The following is a 22,082-nucleotide window of genomic DNA, read 5'->3' on the forward strand; positions in this document are numbered from 1 at the left end:
TATTTTTGATGAAACTACAGGGCTTCCATACTAGTAAAATTCAATTACACAAACATCACCTGCTAAGAGAACTATATTCGCATAAAAATAACAAACTACTACTACTTATTCACAATACTGTGTATTTTGCAACTTGATTGTTTTACGAATATGATAAAAATATTGATTATCTACCAAATTTACAAGATTATTTTATTTGTTGCACTTGAAACAACGTTATAAAAACAATGTACTTTCACAGCTGCACTGTATTTAAAACAAAGTCCTCGCCGTGCATCTCGAGCGCTCTGTAATATTCGGTGAAGTCCACGTAACTTTCTATGAATTCACTATCCGTCTGTCCGGGTTGCTGTTGCACAGCTGGAGAGGCAACATGTGACGGCTCTGAAGCGTTACTGACTGTAGCAGCGTCCTGGCCCCTGAATGGGGGGTCTCTTATCAACCGTGGTTGTGCCCCTTGTGGACTATTGAAGGTTGGTGGTAAAGTAAAACCTCCCGAAGGAACAGGAAATCGGACGAATGGAGGACTGTTTACATCTAAAATATCATACGAATCATCAAGATTTTAAAATGATAAAAATAGGAAAATGTGTGGCGTGCGAAAATTGCATGGTATAAAAACAATCAATGTAAGTAATAAAAAAACTATAAAACGACAACAAAACGATGGAAGGACTACGACTAAAATGACAGCAAAACGATAAAAATAACAAAATAACCATAAAAAGAACAATAAAACGACAATAGTAACAATACCAACGATAAAAATAACAAAACAACGATAAAAACGACGCAACGGTTAAAGTAACAATACAACGATAAAAAATAACAACACAACGATACGACACGTTTTGCAAACAAAAAAATAAAACAAAATAATAAATACCATCGATGTATGTAAAAACGATTAGTTAAAATCATAGATATGTAGAAAAAACTAGATGGCGCATTGCAACGACCAATCAAAAGTAATCGCCAAAGCCAAAGTAATCGGGTTGTTATCACCCGGTTAGTAAGTACCATTTGAGGAGTGAAACCCAACTTTAATATACGACAGAGCTTTGATGACGACATATTTCTGTTATTTTTGGAACTTGTATAAATAGCAGATTTTATGGAAGTAGGGTTATGATTATTGATTAATATTATGATTACTTTTTCGTGTCAAGTGGGACCTTCCAATATGGCGGCTCTGGCTTCACAGAAATAGGGAAGTGCGTTATCCAGTCTGTTTTCAGATTAGTGGTTAAAATGGACGATGTCGCCACAAGAAGGGCTTATATCAGAGTTGGCATTCCAGTTTAAAGCAAAATTCACTCGTTGTAGTGGATACCGTCACAATGACTAAATTACACCTCACGACCGCGCAAACTAAAAATTATTCAAATTGCCTGGGGCCGGTTGCACGAAGCCTGGATAATGTTATCCATTGGATAGCAAAAATCTTCAAACTTGTAAAAAGGTGTTTATATTTTTCTTACGACGAATAAATTTCGTAATCTTTGAAACAATATTTTATTTCAGTTATTGTTCAGCTCGAATCTTATACTTTTTGCTTTTGAAACGGTTTTAAAAAAGTTTAAAAACTTGATATCCATAAGATAACGCTATCTAGGTTTCGTGCAACCCGGCCCCTTAAGTAAACAAAATGTGACTAAACTTGCCTGAGAGCGGGTGGATGCCATCGAGTTTCGACAAGGGACTGGGCGTACGTCCACCAAGACGAGCGTTAAACAATCTTAGTAATAGAGTCATATCGTCCCTGCTTTCACATAATTTATTCTGATTCATAAAGCCGTCGTGATGGTAACGACATATCTTATCAACCACAGCCTGACAAACGCCATTTATCGTGGCTTGAGCCTGAATTTCGTTGTCGATCAAGCGAACAATCTCAACGTTTGCATCATGTTGCAGCACAGTGGAATTCTCCAACGATTTGTAGATACCGTCCGACATTAACACGAGAAAATAGAAAGATTCATCGATTACTAACCCTCCAAAACTATCTGGTTCTCCTATCACTGGTTCTGCTGATGCACCACTAAGGAAAAAAGAAACTTAATGTCACAAACAAAAAAAGCAAAAGTGTTTAGAATAACCTTAGATCCCATACTGTGCTAATATTACATCGATCGTACTTGTGATTGAAACATGGATATTTCCTACCTTAAAATGTCGAATTCTTGGTAGCCCCCTTTCACAGTGTAGTCTCCGATGCATCTTGTCGAATCGTGATTACCAAGTTTAAGACCATGTCTGATACTCTCGATGTCCAAGCCAAGATTTGATAGCCTCATAAGTTCATCTTCATTGCTAATCACGTGATCCGTGCTCAACTAAAGTATACAATAGCCTCATTAGTTCCTCTTTATTGCTAATGGCGTGATTCGTCCTCAAAGAGTGAACTGAAATATTAACTGAAACGCTATCTCCAATACTAGGGCTAGAGGCCACTTTGAAGCCAGCTATGATGCCTTTTTTTTGCGTTTTTAGGCATATTACATAATCTCGTGAGGTAAAACTTGTCATGGCCATCTGTGCTACTGTATTTTATTTAAATCGTTGTTAATTTGTTAAAATAATATCACGGAACTTCTAAAAACGCAGAAAAACTAGCATCAGTATTGGCTTCAAAGATGGCGGTACAGTTACAGTTAATGTAATAGTTCACTGGTTCATCATTATTGCTAATCACGTGATTCGTACTCAACTTAAGTATACAATAGCCTCATTAGTTCATCTTTACTGCTAATCGCGTGATTCGTACTAAACTACAATGAATAGATTATTTTTCCATAAAGCGAAGATACTTTCGAAAATGAGGAGTTGATAACATCACTACAGTTTACACATAACCATCTGTGGCAATCATATAAATTTAATAAAGTTGACAAAGATTCAACATTTAACATCAGATCAATTCCGATGAATGCTCAGGGCTGCAAAAGCTACTAGTACACCGTCACCACACGTGAAGAAAGCTTGCCTTGAATAAAGTTTTTGTGTAAGTTTTAAAATTAAACACTCCAATGAAGCACATGCATGTAGCCAAGCTGCACGATTCACATAGTTAATGTGAGTAACGTACAAAACCTCGTTTTACTAAAGGTTTTCAAAACATGAAATCCAACCGTGAGGAAAGTTTAAAGTCATTTAGCGAATCTGCCGAGACTAGACTGCAGGATATGACAAAGCTGGACAGGTCGCTCATAAGGGGCAGTGCCAATGAGCTGGTAGAATCTGGCGCAAGTAATTGACAAATATACAATATGAGAAAATTAGATCACTTAGTAACGGACGTTTCGACATTTTATCATTTTCGAATGAATGAGAGGACTTAACTGTATAAAGACTGACGTTTTAACATCAGATCATTTCGGATGGAAAAACTACATAGAATTATAGGATAAGGCAATTTTCATTTTATAATCAGTCTCGATAATAACATTCGACTTGACCGTGTTTGTACGTAGTACATTTAGCTGCAGTGTACATAAACGTACCGATGTATCCCTATCACATAGTAACTTACAAAATCAACTATTCGAAAAAATTTGCAAATACCTGTCGTATGTTAAGATGGCCATTACTATCATAAGACGATAAAACTGCTCTGGAGTTACCGACATTCGTAACAAAAAGCTTGTCGTTATAAATAAGTGCAACTACTGCAGTACTGCCACACGCGATCTCTTGTTCAATTGCTCGAAGTCTGTTTACTTTTAAAGGAAACTGTTGAATTGCATCGTATTCGTTCATATCCTAAATAATAAAATAGATTCTATTGAACCTGCGACGGCGTATCTATGAAGATTTAAGGACATATTGTAATCATTTAAATAAGAGTTAAATTCGACGAGAAGATAAAACTTTTGGTTGATACGCTAAAAAATTAGGTCACTATATTCGGTGGACAGATGAAAGATTCGTGCAATCGCCCCTGAAATAGGCCATACTCTTAAGTTATGAATTTTCAGTAGTCCTTTTTTATAGTGGAACGAAATACTTCCTCATGACAAAGATGCAACTCTACATTTAGTTGTGGAAGTATCAATATTTTATATTTATAATAAGTTTTTTTTTACAACCAATTGACTTTATTGTAATTTACATTGTCATTAGTACTATTATCGATCTGAAGCACCACATTTTAAATGCAGCTTGCGCACAAGATTGGGGATTGAGTTCGAATTAGGAATGACAGCGAATATAAATGAAGTCAAGACGAAAATGATTGAGTGCAAGCGAAACAATTGGTAAAAAAATTATACTCACAGCAATTTCTTCCTGAATCAAAGTCTTTTCCACAAGTTTGTCTCCGATCGAGTCAAAAAATCCTTTCTCCACCTCAATGATGGCTTGCTTGAGGACTTCCTTAACCTCGTCATCGCTCATATTATCTAATCATTTTTGAAGTATAAGAAAATTCTACAATGTATTTAATTTTTAAGTACAAGTACGAACTTGCAGCCAGGGCCGATGCTGGAACATTTATATACTCAGTTGTGCCCGACTGATTTCTTTAGAAAGCCGACACGACGAAAGCCTTCGAAAGCTGTAGACACACAGCCGAAAGCTTGTTCAATAAATTATTATATCAGTGAAAGTTTGAGTGCACTATGAAGAATGGCATTATTATCAAGATACTTTTAATTCAAAATTGAACTGAGCTACTATAAATTATTTTAACTGGGTCCGCTATTCGCTTTCAGACAAGCACAACTGTAGTTTTATTTTCTTTGTTCTTTCGACAAGATAGAAATTCATTTCTGTGCAGTCTAAAGGCCCGTTTACACGATCCGAATTTCTCCCATCCTAAAAACGGGTCTTTTAAACCCTTATAAAGTGAGCCTCAGACAGTCGTATACGTTCGCCTGGAAAATCGGATGAAAACAAAACTTGCTCCATGTTCATGCGACAAGATAAAAAAGCCAACTAGCCCCAAACTTCTCACACTCCAACTTTGATTTGGCGCCAAAAATAATATTTGAAAAAAACTTGGAAACAAGAACAAAAATACACAAAATATAACGATGAATCTAATGGATAACACAAATAGCTGCTCCCATGACTATAAATATCCAAACGAATTTAAATATCAACAAAATTTTGGACCGTCTTAATACCCATGCAAAAGTCGGAACTCAAACAATCGGATCCGACAAATCAGATCGTGTGAACGAATCATAACAGCTAAAACAGCAACGCGAATTTAAACATGCTTGACAACTGTAATTTCCATACCCATTAGCTGGCCAAGGAGTAATTCAGCAGGAAGCTTTTGAGCTGAAAATTCAGCAGCAGCCTTTCCATTGTATCCATCAAATACACCATACAAATAACAAGCTTTGTCCTCCAAATGAAAATGGAAACTCTGATCTTCAAACTCATGTTCCTCCCGGCGACCACCATCAGCACGGTATCTCTGGTTGGGGGAAAAGCCCACTCCTGAGTCTGAACATATAGGAAGGTAATCTGTCCAGTGCTCTGTTGTTGAATTGTTCTATTGTGTGTGGATTAAAATATGCATCACTTGATAATATAGAATATTTTAGCAGTGTATATCTAACATTAAAATTTTCACCAATCAAGCTTAATATTTAAGAAATAAAGATTTTACTGTTTTTGCACAGGCTTTTGGAGAACTCGAGAGCTGATGAGTGCAATCCTGCAACTGATGCAATCCTGCATCACTCTGTTATCATTTAGAGAAATAGCACTTGGAGAATGAAACTAATCATTACTCCAGATTTTTATAGATCAGTTAACAATATAATTTCACCAATAAATCTATACTCCAATGAAATGTCATCAAAGTAACTTAGCTAACCCAACCATCTAAACCTCTTCTGTTCATTGCCCAAAAGCACAAGATCTCTGTCAAATTTTTTCTTGTTATTAAGTCCTAAATTTTAACAGAAAACTTAAAAGAATTTCTTGACATGGCAATGTTTGAATTAAATGTTTTGCACCCTGGCGTAGATCTGCAAAAATATTTGAAGTGACACTTTAAACTTCTTTCAATTAATAGCACCTACTGTTTTTACAGTCAGTGTAAGGGCAATTCTATGTTTAAATGCACTTGATGTTAATTTTTAAAATTGATTTCAGATGAAACTGCGAACAATCTCTCCAATTTATCACCTTTAAACTATTAATCACCTTAAACTATTACGTTATATAACTGCTGACCTTTGACGTGAATAACAGGGGTCTTTAATGTGAAACAGTAAATATTGCTTACCTTGTCAGATGAGGCCATTTTGTAATCGAATCAATTGCCTCCAGTCATTTTATGTTGTTAAATTAGGGCGTCAAATGCGACAATGACGTCTTCCAAAAAAAACTTTCAGTAACCTAACTTTAATTTTGTTTGAACTCAAGTGCCTTAAAACTATTCAAAACTACCAATTTTGAGATGAAAACACGTCTGCTCCAGAAAGTTGTTGTCTTATTGCGGTGTCTGTTGGCATGAAATTTTCTGGGAAAAAGTGGAAGTCAATCCAACTTTCATCCTGCTTCGTATGTTGAAGCACGTGGTGGGGTGAATAAGATCGTTTAGGCAATTTACGAATTTATAGAAGAGCTGTTTCTCACTGCACAACATTGGTCGTGTGCTTTATATCAAACGCTCGTCCCTCGGTGAAGCATTAGCGGAGAGGATACATTCATTATGGTATGTTGTGTACGTATTCTTGGTATTAATCTCATGCTGAAGTTGTTAAGAATATAATCCTTACATGTTTGTAGATGTAGATCGTCCAGGTAAGTAGAGTCCTGATAAGGGCTGTTGGTGTGGTGCTGACTGACGTTTCGGCAGCCTTAGCGGTAGTCATAGCGGCAGAATCATATTATACATTTCAGTTGTATTCAAACGTAGTTGGTTAATGTTTAAGTCTACATTTACGTTCTTCTCTCCCTATATAATGAGTGAACTAGAGATTTTGTATCACAATATAAGCTTTAAATAAGATTACAATTAGCAGCAATGTTGGTGAGTAAGGGAAATATTGTGACTTTTGGTAAATGAATGGATGGATGGTGGGGAGCAAGGTAGCTCAATAAAGTTTGTTAGCCTATCTGCTATATTTGATATCTTAGTATTTTACCCTGGTTTATTTCATATAATAAAATCTTAATAAAGTTTATAGCCCTATCTGGTAGTTAACTGATATAACATTAATATATTTTTACTTCATTCATCTCATGAAAACATGCTTTTTTGTTTATCAAGCCTAGATAGCCTGCAAAGACATGCATGCAATCAAATCATTCAACCCAGCAATCAGGAATACATGTTTTTGACAAAATTAAGAGAATAGGATGCTGCTTATAGAAATTCGAACAAATTGTTCTAAATTGTCAAATTTTATTCAATTTATACATTTTAGTTTGAATTGAAAATTATTGCACAGAAGCATGTATGAGTATGCTTCCATAGTTCCTTTTTGCATTTACATTTTCAAAACATTAAGTTAAGAGCCTATACTTTCCATTTCTTGTGAGCTTGTATACTTTTGTCTTTGGTCATACATACATTTTCTGTTGTCAAGTCAAGCCTTTATAAGTATTGGCTTTCAATTTTTATTATATCGACTTGCAGTACTGCTTTGTCTCTGTCATCTTGTTCCTTTGTCTTGTGTTTTTCAAGTTCTATGAACAGTATTGTGATCAGGGATATACTGGGCGGGAAGTGACTTCTTAAAATAAATATTAAAGCCCAGGAAAGTGCTTTATTTACATATATATATATATATAAGTTTGAAAATTTGTAATCCAGGCATTGAATATATAAAGATAAACGTTTCTCCGGATTTTTAAATGATTTATTGAGCTTTCTCTATGCTGAGCCTTCATCAGAATGAGGATATTTATTTCACGTGCTTTTAGCTTGGAGACGTTTAGAGCGTCTAATTGGATTAGTGGGTGGATTAATATGATTGGATGGGGTGAAATGCGTTGCCATGGGTTTTGTGTTGTTAATATGGTTGGTGTTAATAATATTAGAGTGTAGTGTTTTAGTTTTGGTGTTGTTTGTAGTTTTTTTGTTCTTTTTCTTTAGTTGTGAGTATATGATGGGTATGTCGATATGTCTGTTTATTGTGTCGTTGTCTTCACTGTACCAAGCTTCTTTAAATTCGCGTGCGTGTTTAGTCTGTGCGCGTCCGAGTACTTTAGTTTCTGTCCAGTCGAATGTGTGGTTGTTTCCGTGGGTATGTTCTGCCGGTAGTGAGTTCGGATCTCGTCGTTTTATGGCGTTTTGTGTTCTGTGAGTCTTGTTTCAATTTTCTTAGATGTTTGTCCTATGTATTGTTTTGAACAGTCTTTACATGGTATCATGTAGATCGCGTCAGTTGTATCATGAATTGTTGTTTTGTCTTTATGTTTGGTGAAACATGATTTGAGTTTTTGTAGGTTTGTGGGCGACGTTAATATTATGTGGTCGAAGAAGTCTGGCAGTCATTTCTGATGTTCCGTTTATGTATGGTAATGTGACGATTTTACTGTTTCGTCCGGTTGTTGTTGTTTTGTCGGTTTGTGTTTTGTTTTGTATTTTGTATATAGTTTTGTTTATGAAGTTTCTAGGTAATTGTTTTAATAAATGTGGAGTATAAGTATTGCGTTCTGTTTTTGGCTTCTTCCGTATTACAACGAGTGTTTATCCTGTTGAAAAGTGTTCGAATGCAGCTTATTTTGTGTTGTGTTGGATGATTGCTGTTGAAATCGAGTGGTCTGGTTTTGCGGTATACTTGTGTGTTTAGTGTACCGTCATCTGTTCTCGTTAGTAGGATGTCGAGGAAGGTAAGTTGTTTGTCGTGCTCTTCGTCTTTAGTAAAGGTAATGTTCTTTGTGGTATTGTTTATGGTGTGGAGGATTTGTTCAGTTTGTCTTTCTTGACTATGGCAAAGATGTCGTCGACATATCTTTTCCATAGTCTGATGTTTGTGTTGTTTGTGACTGATTGTGTTTCGAGGTGTTGCATGACAGCTTCTGCGAGGAAGGTGGATAGTGGTGATCCCATTGGTGTGCCTGAAATTTGTCTGTAGTATGTGTTTTGGAAGGTGAATTCAGTGGAGAGGCAAAGGTTGAGTAAGTCTAGGATGTCATTTTTGTCTAGTTGTGTTGTAGCTTGCCAAGTTTTGTCGTTTGTGAGTCGTTCGTTTGTAATTTGTTTGGCAATGTCTAGTGGTATGGATGTGAAGAGTGATGTCACGTCGTAGGATATCATGATTTCGTCTGGTCGTAGTTTAATGTTTTCAATACTGGCGAGGAAAGTGGTGGCATTTCTGATGGTGTGAGGTGAATTTTTGACTAATGGATACAGAATGTTATAAATATATTTTGAAAGTTCATACGTAGGTGATCCTGGAAGCGATACGATAGGTCGAAGTGGGTTGTTTTCTTTATGGATTTTGGTAGTCCGTAGAATTTGGCGGTGGATGCGTCATTGGGTCGGATTCTTCTGTAGTCGTTTTCGTTTTGTTTCTTTTGTCTTTAAATGTTTCAGTTTCTGGTTGATGCGGTTGGTGGTCGTTTTGCTGGGGTCTGTGTGGAGAAGTTCGTAGGTGGTGGTGTCTTGTAGGAGGGTTTTGGCTTTGTCGATGTATTCTGATCTGTCCATGATAACTGTTATATATATATATATAACAGTTGCCTTTGTCGATGTATTCTGATCTGTCCATGATAATCCAGAAGAATCCGACCCAATGACGCATCCACCGCCAAATTCTACGGACTACCAAAAATCCATAAAGAAAACAACCCACTTCGACCTATCGTATCGCTTCCAGGATCACCTACGTATAATCTTTCAAAGTATCTTTATAACATTCTGTATCCATTGGTCAAAAGTTCACCTCACACCATCAGAAATGCCACCACTTTCCTCGCCAGTATTAAAAACATTAAACTATGACCAGACAAATCATGATATCCTACGACGTGACATCACTCTTCACATCCATACCACTAGACAATGCCAAACAAATTACAAACGAACTACTCACAAACGACAAAAAATTGGCAAGCTACAACACAACTAGACAAAAATGACATCCTGACTTACTCAACCTTTGTCTCTCCACTGAATTCACCTTCCAAACACATACTACAGTAAAATTTCAGGCACATCAATGGGATCACCACTATCCACCTTACTCGCAGAAGCTGTCATGCAACACTTCGAAACACAATCAGTAACAAACAACACAAACATCAGTTTATGGAAAAGATATGTCGACGACATCTTTGACATAGTCAAGAAAGACAAAACTGAACAAATCCTCCACACCATAAACAATACCACAAAGAACATTACCTTTACTAAAGACGAAGAGCACGACAAACAACTTACCTTCCTCGACATCCTACTAACGAGAACAGATGACGGTACACTAAACACACAAGTATACCGCAAAACCACCCACACAGACCAAATACTCGATTTCAACAGCAATCATCCAACACAACACAAAATAAGCTGCATTCGAACACTTTTCAACAGGATAAACACTCGTTGTAATACGGAAGAAGCCAAAAAACAGAACGCAAGTACTTATACTCCACATTTATTAAAAACAATTACCCTAGAAACTTCATAAACAAAACTATATACAAAATACAAAACAAAACACAAACCGACAAAACAACAAAAACCGGACGAAACAGTAAAATCGTCACATTACCATACATAAACGGAACATCAGAAATGACTGCCAGACTTCTTCGACCACATAATATTAACGTCGCCCACAAACCTACACAAAAACTCAAATCATGTTTCACCAAACATAAAGACAAAACAACAATTCATGATACAACTGACGCGATCTACATGATACCATGTAAAGACTGTTCAAAACAATACATAGGACAAACATCTAAGAAAATTGAAACAAGACTCACAGAACACAAAACGCCATAAAACGACGAGATCCGAACTCACTACCGGCAGAACATACCCACGGAAACAACCACATTCGACTGGACAGAAACTAAAGTACTCGGACGCGCACAGACTAAACACGCACGCGAATTTAAAGAAGCTTGGTACAGTGAAGACAACGACACAATAAACAGACATATCGACATACCCATCATATACTCACAACTAAAGAAAAAGGACAAAAAAACTACAAACAACACCAAAACTAAAACATTACACTCTAATATTATTAACACCAACCATATTAACAACACACCAAAACCCATGGCAACGCATTTCACCCCATCCAATCACATTAATCCACCCACTAATCCAATTAGACGCTCTAAACGTCTCCAAGCTAAAAGCACGTGTAAATAAATATCCTCATTCTGATGAAGGCTCGAAGCAACGAGTCGAAAGCTCAATAAAAATCATTTAAAAATCCGGAGAAACGTTTATCTTTTATATATATATATATGTACCATACGTCCTGTGTCCCAAGTGCAGGAGTCACCATTTTACTATGGTGATAGCCGGGAGGGCACATTGTTATACACTTTGTATATATATATATATATATATATCCCTCTATACTTGTAATTTAATACTGTCTGATGATGTCTTGAGAGTCAAGACAAAATATTACGCTTTATAAATATATCTTTTTATACGTTATTTTTGTATTAAATGGCTCTTTTAAAAGCACTTTGCTGGGCTTTAATATTTATATTAAGAATTCTATGAACAGTATTTTTTCTCAGTCTAGCGATGAAGTGAACCCAAAAGCCTATCCACTGGCAGATTCACAGTTGACTGTAACCATTCTGGATCTTGTGCAGCAGGCAACAAACTACAAGCAGCTGAGGAAAGGAGCTAACGAGGGTATGTGTATGTCAATGAAATGGCCTGAAATAGAGAATTGCTCAGTTGCTCTAGAATCAAATTGTATTTATAACAAAATGGAATTGTCTACTAACAAGATAACTGATTATAATTATAAAGTGAAACTTTTTAAAACAAACATATGTGAGTTGAATAAATAGAAGCAGTGTAAAGGAATATTTAACCATTGTAATTTTGAGTCAGAAATAACTAAATCCTATGGCCTCCTTAGTGTTATAACAAAATTTGATATTCGTGTAATAAAATTAATGCCCAACATAAAGCTCTAATCAGAACTTTATGTTGGGCATTAATTTTTATTACACGAATCCGCTATGCAAGTCTCTCGCTAAAATTTGATATGTGTAACATAAAGTACCACAGTATGATAGTAATGCCTGAACAAAATGAATTCATGTACATTATTATGTCATGTAGCAACAAAATGTGTTAATCGTGGTATTGCTGAATTTATTGTCTTGGCTGCTGATACTGAGCCATTGGAAATACTTCTTCATTTACCTTTGCTCTGTGAAGATAAGGTAACTCACATCTTCAAAGATCAGCGGTGCTTTGGTTTTGTAGAAATGAAGTTGACTAATCTAGCTTTATTAGTTTCTTAAAACACTGCCTTGCAAACTGAAAAGGAAGGTTCATTCTAAAGTTCAGGTTTGTTGGCCTTTTCACAACTATCTCTGAGCAAGAGGCAAAAATGCAAGCGTGCTAGAACGTACATGAATGCAAAAATGTGAAGGATTTGCTTATAACATTTAATTACAACCCCCCACCCCCCAAAAAATTATCGTTGAAGGATTGTTGCAGGAAGAAATGGCCGATGTCTTCAATGCGATTTACTTGTGTCAATTTTGGTCTCGACGTTTTTCCCAACTGTAAACTTTTTGATGTACACCTGTGAAACGAAACATTCTTTTCCGCCGACAATTTTAGACATAGAATGAAACGTTCGTCCCCTTTATGAATAACATGTATGATATTTTTATTCCATAGAATATTCCATACGTTTTTGTACGATCCAAGCAAGCACTTGGTAGAGCATGTGGAGTCTCTCGACCTGTCATCGCATCCGCTGTCACTGTCAACGAAGGCTCTCAACTCAAAGCACAAATCCAAACTCTCCAGAATTCCATTGAAAAACTTCTGATTTGAAATCTATTCCGATATATCTTTTATATGTTCTAGTGAAAGCATAGATGTACATATGTAGCTGGAATACACATATAGACTTGATGGCCAACCACTACATTAAACTATTTTTTGAACACTGAGACGGAATTTCTGGTGATGGTTTTTGTGTAACACACGAAATATTTTGTTACTTGGACCTCAGATACGGAAAAAATTCTTATAGTTTTTCTATTTGTCACTAATTAGCGGCGGGCGGAATCCTAGCATTTCTGACAATCTGATTGGCTGTGGAAAGTGAGGGATTTAATCCGCACGAATGATTTCTAAATTCTTTGATCGTCAGTTATAACGGTCGAATTCATCCAGTTTCCTATTACTGTTATATAGATTTTGCAATAAATAATTGTATGATTATAAATAATATGAAATCACGGCGTAGCCAGCCCTTTTATTTGCGTTGTCCTGCTATGTTAATTTTACCGTGTTCACTTACTATAAAAAAAACTAAATGTAGATATATGATCATTCTTTCATATAAAAAAAACAATAGACAATAGATTGGTAAAGAAATGAATTAGACATTCAGATGAATTAGAGATTCAATGAATTAGACAAGAAAGAATATGATATTCTTTCATATGAAAAAAAACAATAGACAATAGATTGGTAAAGAAATGAATTATGCTTATGATCTGAAATTTACATAGCAGAACTAAAACTTGCAGGCTGGCTACGCCAACGAAAAAACTACGCGAGATTATGCCTATCAAGAAAATTGGATAATTTTGTCTACCTACGTAGGGTAAAAGCAGTTGAACTCAAGACAGTTCACGGTCGTATAATCAAATAACCTTCGATAGGTTTGAGTGATAGTTGATCATATACTTAATGATTTCTTGTTCACGAAGCTTGGACAATGTCTTGATCTTGAAGAACGAGTATTTCGTATGTATTGACTAGATATTTTGAACCACCCTTTTGTTTTGTCGGCTATGTTTCGTTGTCTTCGTCCCTAGGACGCACCGATGTCGTTGTAGATGGCGTAGGATCATATAATGAAGGAATGGCAACAGTAGCAGCCTCACAATCATAACCAAGTTTCTTCATATCCCTCGTAATTATATTCCATGTGACTTTGACACTACCCTGTGATCGGACCCGAGTAACTATCAATGAAAACAATTCAAGTATCGAAGAGTTACTTCAAACACTGAAAAGCAAAATGATGCACAGACAAACGAACGATATTACAGCGTTAAAAACAAATAAGGAATAGTTTATTTTTTGGCAACTTCGACTCGTAGGTGAAAGAAACTTTCTATTGGCTTTTACACACAAGTCATAAAAAACGACCACGTGAAATACTAGTTAGCTCAATTTATCAAATTTCTATTTTAATTACGTTTAATAAAATCTACCAACTGTAAAGCACACGCACTGACCGCAATAGCAAAATAGATAAATTGTAGAGTGATACTCAATGAAAATTTTTTCTTCACATAAAGCTGAACGCCGTGGTTAATTTGAAGTATTACGTAGTTTACCTTCTCTTCCATCACTTTGGGCAACAACTTTTGGGTCAACAAACTCGGGTCTTCTACCCAAAAACCAACTGCAAGAAAAGGCAAATCAACGCATGAAGAAAAAGACAGGCATCTACTAGCTATTCCGAAAAGCTATTGGTTCTTATTTTAAAAAAATTAATCGTTTCTCGCCTACCTAGTAAATTTTTGAAGCCTCGACGATGATTCTGGGACAAACATTGCAATTTCCCGAGAATGACTAAAATACGAAGCACATGTCAAATTTAATTTTGTCCAACCTAACCTCAACCCCTAGTAGTGTAACCAGACCGTAGCTAACGATGGTCGTGCTATGTACATTTCAGATCATCAACATTGTTCATTTCTTTAGTAATTTAATGTTTTTTAAAGCGAGTGAACACAGAAAAATTTACATAGCACGACCAAACTTGCAGCCTGGCTACGCCACAGCCAACCCCAGTCCGCGGAAGAATTACATCCACTAAGTGGAAGAAGACAAAGATACGACTTTACAACCTCCTCAGGCAACAGCTATAAGATATTATTGAGATACGAATAAGATCAAATTTACCTTCCAGGAGAAATAGGTACATGAACGGCTCCATAACCTCGGACGACATCGTGTCCGAAAGCGTCCGGACCATAACAACTGACCACAAGTTGAGGCCCTAAATACATAGCAACAATTTTAATTCTTATAACACTTACATTGTTGAAATAAAACAAACATCTTCAAAAAATTAAAAACAAATAGAATTTAAAATCAGTGTGGCACCAGCATGTGGGAGGAGGCAGGAAGGAGGGCGACTGCAGGCAGACTGCCCTCAAATATTTCCCATACTTAAGTTTTTATATGAGTAACTTAAAAATGTCAGTGATGTTAAGCAGTGGGTAAAATAGGTGACAGTTTGGGAACCTCCCCCCCTTCCTAAAAAGCATGAAATGCTGCAGGCGACAATTTCAGGTATACATGGTATATACATAATTACGTGAATCTTACATCCAAAGGGATTTGTGCTCTTGAACGTAATATCCAAGGGAAAGTTGAAAGCAAACACTTGTCGACTGTCGTGACTTTTTTGAGTGATTTGAGAAATGCCCTCTTCTATGCCCTAGAACAAAGATTTAACTGTTAAAACTATACATACAGTTATGTTGGGATAGTCCATTAACACACTGTCTTAGTAAAAAGTTGGTAACAATGAATATATAATAGTCTACTAACTCTTTGTAATCATATCAATATATAATTGAATTTTAGTCCATGTTTATCATGATTTCAGTTCATGTTTATCATTGAAACTGTAAATACTCATTTCAGCAATAGCACCACACATGGGCAATGTTTGTGAAGCACATACCACTATTAAATTGAAAGACTTTAACACACAATAGGAAATTGTATGGACCTACACAACAATGTATTTGTTGAGACTGTATCATGTAAACACTTTTGTTTGGTTTTTGGGCAGTAAAATATTTTTTTGAACCATAGTTGAAATAAATTCATAAACCTCTCTCAGGATTGGGAAAATTTAATAAGCACTATACTAACACTAAAATGAGCATTTATATGAAAATTGTAAGATATTACATACTAGACCAACAGTAAAATACATGAAATGAATAACACTTACTGATGTAACTAGCCAGTCCTGGCCATAGACAAAGTTATATTTGCAATACAGTTCATCAAATTCTGGAAACTAAAAAAATTCAATAAAATCAGAGCAAAAAATGATTTGGATGAAAATGTTTCTATTCATTCCTCATATAACAAGCGCAAGATTGACTTTATGTATATGAACCTGTTGATAAGCCTCCAACATTTTTTATTTAACTAAATAAACTTACAACATCAAGAAAACTTTCCCTCTAAATATGATGAAGTGTTTCTAACAGAATCACTGCTTCACCATTTGTAGTAATTCTATAAGTACAAACCCTCATAGCCATTAATGTTTTATATTAAAGCAAAGTTGTGAATAAGACTCTATAAAATCATTCTGGCCACAAGATTATAAAATATTTGCATATTTTTAAGAACAATCAATCCTGAGTGAAAATCCTATGAAGGATTTTTCAGAGGCTCCTAACATGATCTTATCAAGAATCTTGTATTGAAGATGAAATATTTCTCAACTGTACTATTTTAGTACCTAAATTTCAAAATATCTCCAAAACCACTTTATTATTCACAGTATTTTTCATCAAAATGTATTGATCAGTCCCTATTATTCTGAATTTTTTATTCAATTTCATCTTGTGAACTACACTAGACAACCAAGAACCAGGACAAGGAAATAATTTCAAATAAAACAAAATAAAACAGATTCCGAATATAGACATCTTGTTTTCTTTCACTTTTTCTATTCGGAATCTGTCTTGGAATCTGTCACCAAGTGGCAGAAAAAGATGAGTTTGCCTTTAATACACCATAGGTCTAGAATATTCAACTGAATATTCAAGTAGAATGCTATATGTAGGTAATGCCCACACTAGGATAAAGACAAATTTTAGCTAAAGAACAACAGAAACTATATACGTAGCAATGCGACTAGTTTAATTCATGACTTCAAATTTGGCATGAACCTTACAAGTTTTAACAAGTCCTGCAACAATCTCAACACATGTACATTCAAGTGCCATGTGCGAGCTAGAGGGGAAGCAAATTAAAATTTTACTATTCTTACTGACTGCTGATTTTCGAAAAATTCTCAAACATTTTGTGGTTTCAGTTTCTTTATTTTATACATGTTTCATAGTAATGGTAGTAAAATGTTTTTTTCCCAATTCGACGATAGAGTCTATTGATGTCAGTGTTTGTATTGTATGAATGCATAGAAAATATATAAACCAAATTTATTTTAATGATAAAGAAACAGACAGTAATTGAACGAGTAACAAACGCCCACAGTGTCTAATATACATCGGTGAATCCAAAGTACTTACCCTTGCGATTTCGATTTGACCAGTGGCCATGACAAGAAAAACACTGCTATGTAAACCTGCCATTTTTCAAAGACAATCAACAATGACAATCGAGAACGAATCTCTTCGAAGGCAACAGTGTATATCTACATTTCCATACACAATTTAACAGAAGTGAGCGTATCGTTTCGCCGCACTAAGATATGACAATATTGAGATTTTGAATTAGAACTTGAAAATGAAGAAGCAACTTGACAACGAATAAACAACTTTTCAAATTTAGAAACTAAAAGTCATTGCTCACAATAAAGTAATCTACCTGGTCAGCATACATTCATCTCTCAAAAAAACATGCGCAGACATAACGTCACGATCATTCGAATTTAGAGAAAATTTGCAGTTTTGGACATATTTGCAAACGACGGAATACGTCCCGTGCAAGCTTTTCAATTTCTATACGGATTTTAAAGTGGTGTAGTGCTACATTCGCAGATTTATTGCCAAAAATGATGAATACCGTAAATAGCATTTATTATTATATGGCAACTTAGTTATTAGACAAAATACTAATATAGGTGTTTCTTCATGATTTTTGGATGTTTTTTATATTTTCAGAGTGACGATAATCAAGTAAATCATGGCAAAAAGAAAGAGACATACTGGAACACAAGGGCTTTTTATGTCACGAAATGGTGCTGCTTCCCTCTGTGAGGAGAAACTTCATAATATTTCTTGAAAAAAATGGCAGAAGCTGCGGTAGTTCTTTTTGCAAGCTTTTATCTGTTGTATTTAGATTACCCTTTACATTCACTACATCATTGTCATTTTTGAAAATGGTTGTATTTGAAGATCAAAGAGTGCATCCTGATTTTAAGGATGATGTTGCAAAATATTGGAAAGAATTTGTTAAATTCTCTACTTAAGATTCACAAAGTTTTTTTTAGCTACAAAACAGCGCAGAGAATAATTGTTATTGTAGTTATGGAAAAGTTTTTAAACTTTGTTGTTGAAGAAAATTTCTCCATGTCAAACTCTTCAAATGGTCAGATAATTGTACATAAAGAAAACAGTGTCTTAATCAAAGATTATTTTTCTTTCAGCTGATTTTTCTAGTTTAGAAAAACAATCTTGGTTTTTTGTACAAAGATTTTCTTCTGCATAAAATTTAGTTTCAAGATAAATTTAGTAGTATAGGACATGGGGGTACCAGCGCAAAAAAGGCCCTGTTTTCAAAGGTACGCAAAAAAGGCCCTGTTTTCAAAGCTGCGCAAAAAAGTCCTTGTTTTCAAAGGGGGGGTTAAAAACTCAAGTTTTCAAAGGGGGTAAAAATCTCGAGTTTACAATCTATCGTTTAAAAATTTAGAATCTATATGTTTTTGAAATATATAGGTGCGTTTAAATTTTACAAGCAGTCTTTACAAATAAATGTTAACATAGCATCGTTTCGGAGGAAACTCGGCAGCGCAGATCACAAAGTGATCGAGCAGGGGAATGGAGTTTCCGAGAATCCTCAGGGCTCGGTGGGGAAAATTTTCACGAAGTGAAAATTCGGAGCCCAAAGTGGCATTCGAGAATTCGAAGAATTCGAAGAATAACAGACATTTAACATATGCTCTTTTAAAAAATATGGAATCTATATGTTTTTTAATTTGTCTGTCAAGCGCGTGTTCCTTAGTGCATGTTTTTTAATAATGGTTGTTTAATGTAACCAGCACATGTAAGTCGGCGCATTTTTTATATTATTTGTCTGTCAGGCGCGTGTCTTAGTGCATGTTTTTTAACAATGGTTGTTTAATGTAACCAGCACATGTAAGTCGGCGCATTTTAATAATTTAATGTAAATAATTTAATGTTTTATATAATTTTTGTTAAAAGTGTTTGTTACTAATTGTTTCAGGATTTTGTATTTTTTGTATATCGCTTTTGTCTCAAAATTTTACAAAATGTATATGTGGTAAACCGTTTTGTATTAATTACTTATTACAAACAGTTATGTGATATGTAGTCAAACATGAGGAGCAGGTATGTATGATTTTACTCTAACAGAGGCCCACGCTACATGCTTACTACACATTATAACTGTTTGTTAATATTTAGTTATTTGAATTAATAAGATAATGACCATATGCATAACTTGTACAACCATCATCTAGGATATAACGCTTATCATCAAAACAGCTCAGAGATTTTTTATTAATCTCATAACTACCAAGTTGATGGTTTACACTTCTAATAGTTTTCATTGTATGATGCATTTGTTTCTTTTCAAATAGTGTTTTTTTATAGTCTTCATGTTTATTTCGCTCTTAATAATATTTTTCTTAATTCCTTTAGCTTTTTTATCTCCTTTATTATTATCTTTAATATAACTATACATTTTACTTCTTAAACCTATAAATTCCTTAATTAGTATTCCAGCTGCTTCATCTTTAAATTTACTGATAACTTTTTTATTCTCAATATTATCAGAATTTTCTGAGTAATCAGAATCAGAATTTTCTGAGTAATCACTAAAATCAAATTTATCTTTATTAACCCAAAAATCTTGATAGACATCTTCAGTTTCGATTTCATATGTTAAACTATCTGTGTCTGTAAAAAGAAGTTTAGCTTTATAACCATACCGCTTCTTGATATAGTTGTAATGAAAATCATACATCAACGTTTTACTTAGATCTAAAATGCACATACCCACATATGCCGGCCTGTTAAGGGTTAGTGTTTCTTTTATTTTATGCACAGCTACTAAATTTTCATTAAAGATCTTTGAACTTACATAAGTAGGTTTTGAAGCCAATTTTAATAATTTATTTTTATTAGTTACTAGTCTAACATCTACTCTTTTTCTCAAGTTTTCACATGTTTTTCCAAAGACACTATTATTCATTAATTTGAAGAAGTCTTTTACAAAAGAATTTTTTGCATTAGTTCTTTTTTGAGTATTAAGGTCTATGTATTTTTTCAACCATGGAGATTGGTTAAATTTCAATACTCGGTGGACTTTAGTTAACTTTAACCCGAGATCTAAGTATAATTGAAGATTTCTATAATGTAACACATACTTCTCTTTAGTTTTTAAAGTTGGAATCAGTTTGATTACTAATCCTGTTGATATATTATAATTAGAAGCAATTGTCTTACACAGGGCCGGATTAACATTTTGCGGGGCCCATGGCATAATATCAGTGCGGGGCCCTTGCCCCAACCCCTGTGTTTACCAAAATGCAATAAAAAACTGTTTTTTTAACTCAAACAATAAAACCTCGTATTTTGGCCTATTTAAACCAATATGTTGAATATAATTCCAATTTACAATCACGTACGTATACCAAACATTACATACCAATATTAAACAGACTAATATAATAAACACGATAAAAAAAGACGTAAAAGGTTTTACTGTGCAGAAGTGTTAAGCCTTATAAACGTTATGCTTACGGGATTTCATAAGAGCAAAATCATTAATCAGGGATGACATATCAATACTACGCAGAACATCATTTTCAATACTCAGAAGAGCAAGGCTATTTAGTCGTTCCTGTGTCATGGTTGAACGAAGATGATCCTTTATTAGCTTTAATTTCGAGAACGACCGTTCACCAGAACAATTTGATATCATCATACTGAGGTAAATGCGAAACACAATAACAGTGTTTGGAAATACAGTTTCCAGGTTATTTCCCACAAGAAACCTGTATATACGCAGTTCTAGGGAGTCTACGTTCACTTTGATGTCGTCATCATCATCGGATGTTACATCGATGTCATGGTCTTCACTAGGCTGAGCAGAAGATCCAATTCGAGCTGAAGAATAATGAGGTGCAGCTGCATGACTCGCATCTAATGCTCTTTTCACGAATTCTGTGTTGAGAAAGCTAGAAAACTGGAGCAATTCATCACCCAAATTGACTTCGAGGTCAGTGGAAAATGCTTTTTGCAATCTTTGTGCGTTTTCCAACACGTCTTCAGCTGGCAGATCTGTAAGCTTTCGCAGAAAGCCAAACTTTTCAGCAATGTTGATGTAAGCACTCAGTCGTTTTCGCAACTCAGCATCCAGACTATCGATTATTACAAGGAAAGTACCTGTGCGAAACTTGTCGGCTGGAATCTGCAACAAATCAGGTGCTGATCCTGGCTCGTCGTTACGACGATTTCGTTTACGCACGCTTGATCTCTTCTTTATATTGATCACATTCACTGAGCTCCTTTCCTTTGGCTTCAAATTCTTCAAATCTGGTTCGCAGCGAAAGGACAAACTCAATCAGCGATTCATATAATGCAACAGCAGTGTTGAGATCTTGATCAGCTAATTGCAGGATCTGACTTGTTCTCTGAAATCGTTGCAAGATTTGATGCCATAATGCTGCCAGAATTCCAATTTCAAGCTGGGCCATATCAGACGCAAGACTATTGGCTTCATTTTTGGCTTCAGGCTTCTCATCTTGATCATCATGGATCTCGTCTAAAGCAGCATTAATTTCCTCGTATCCTATTACTAGAGCTTTTGTAGCATCTGCACGTGCTGACCATCGAGTATCAGACATACGTTTAACCGTTGGAAGTCTCTTGCTTGAAAGTTGGTCGGTTAAAACTTTCCAACGATGCGTTGAAGCAGCAAAGAAAGAGTACAATCGTTGGAGGAAGTTGAA

General features: G+C 35.2%; 3 protein-coding genes across 3 annotated transcripts; 1 reads left to right on the forward strand and 2 right to left on the reverse strand.

Annotated features, from left to right (window-relative positions):
• Window positions 1-55: 55 nt before the first annotated feature.
• On the reverse strand, window positions 56-6,472 carry LOC124448319 (TGF-beta-activated kinase 1 and MAP3K7-binding protein 1-like). Its single transcript, XM_046999329.1, has 7 exons — window positions 6,248-6,472; window positions 5,248-5,506; window positions 4,279-4,403; window positions 3,568-3,765; window positions 2,170-2,339; window positions 1,665-2,044; window positions 56-537 (listed from the first exon to the last, which is right to left on the reverse strand). The coding sequence occupies exons 1-7, from the start codon at window positions 6,263-6,265 to the stop codon at window positions 236-238; spliced, it is 1,452 nt and encodes a 483-aa protein (XP_046855285.1). The 5' UTR covers window positions 6,266-6,472; the 3' UTR covers window positions 56-235.
• A 61-nt stretch (window positions 6,473-6,533) lies between these two features.
• LOC124448769 (NHP2-like protein 1) lies at window positions 6,534-13,098 on the forward strand. Its single transcript, XM_046999738.1, has 4 exons — window positions 6,534-6,679; window positions 11,692-11,812; window positions 12,251-12,354; window positions 12,821-13,098. Exons 1-4 carry the CDS (start codon window positions 6,677-6,679, stop codon window positions 12,977-12,979), a joined length of 387 nt encoding a protein of 128 aa, XP_046855694.1. The 5' UTR covers window positions 6,534-6,676; the 3' UTR covers window positions 12,980-13,098.
• Window positions 13,099-13,324: 226 nt separating this feature from the next.
• Window positions 13,325-17,702, reverse strand: LOC124448768 (B9 domain-containing protein 1-like). Its single transcript, XM_046999736.1, has 7 exons — window positions 17,455-17,702; window positions 16,140-16,208; window positions 15,503-15,614; window positions 15,074-15,170; window positions 14,678-14,740; window positions 14,503-14,570; window positions 13,325-14,124 (listed from the first exon to the last, which is right to left on the reverse strand). Exons 1-7 carry the CDS (start codon window positions 17,515-17,517, stop codon window positions 13,949-13,951), a joined length of 648 nt encoding a protein of 215 aa, XP_046855692.1. The 5' UTR covers window positions 17,518-17,702; the 3' UTR covers window positions 13,325-13,948.
• Between the last annotated feature and the right edge of the window lie 4,380 nt (window positions 17,703-22,082).

The sequence above is a fragment of the Xenia sp. Carnegie-2017 genome, unplaced genomic scaffold (assembly GCF_021976095.1).
Source record: "Xenia sp. Carnegie-2017 unplaced genomic scaffold, XeniaSp_v1 HiC_scaffold_23, whole genome shotgun sequence".
Classification (NCBI taxonomy): Eukaryota; Metazoa; Cnidaria; class Anthozoa; order Malacalcyonacea; family Xeniidae; genus Xenia; species Xenia sp. Carnegie-2017.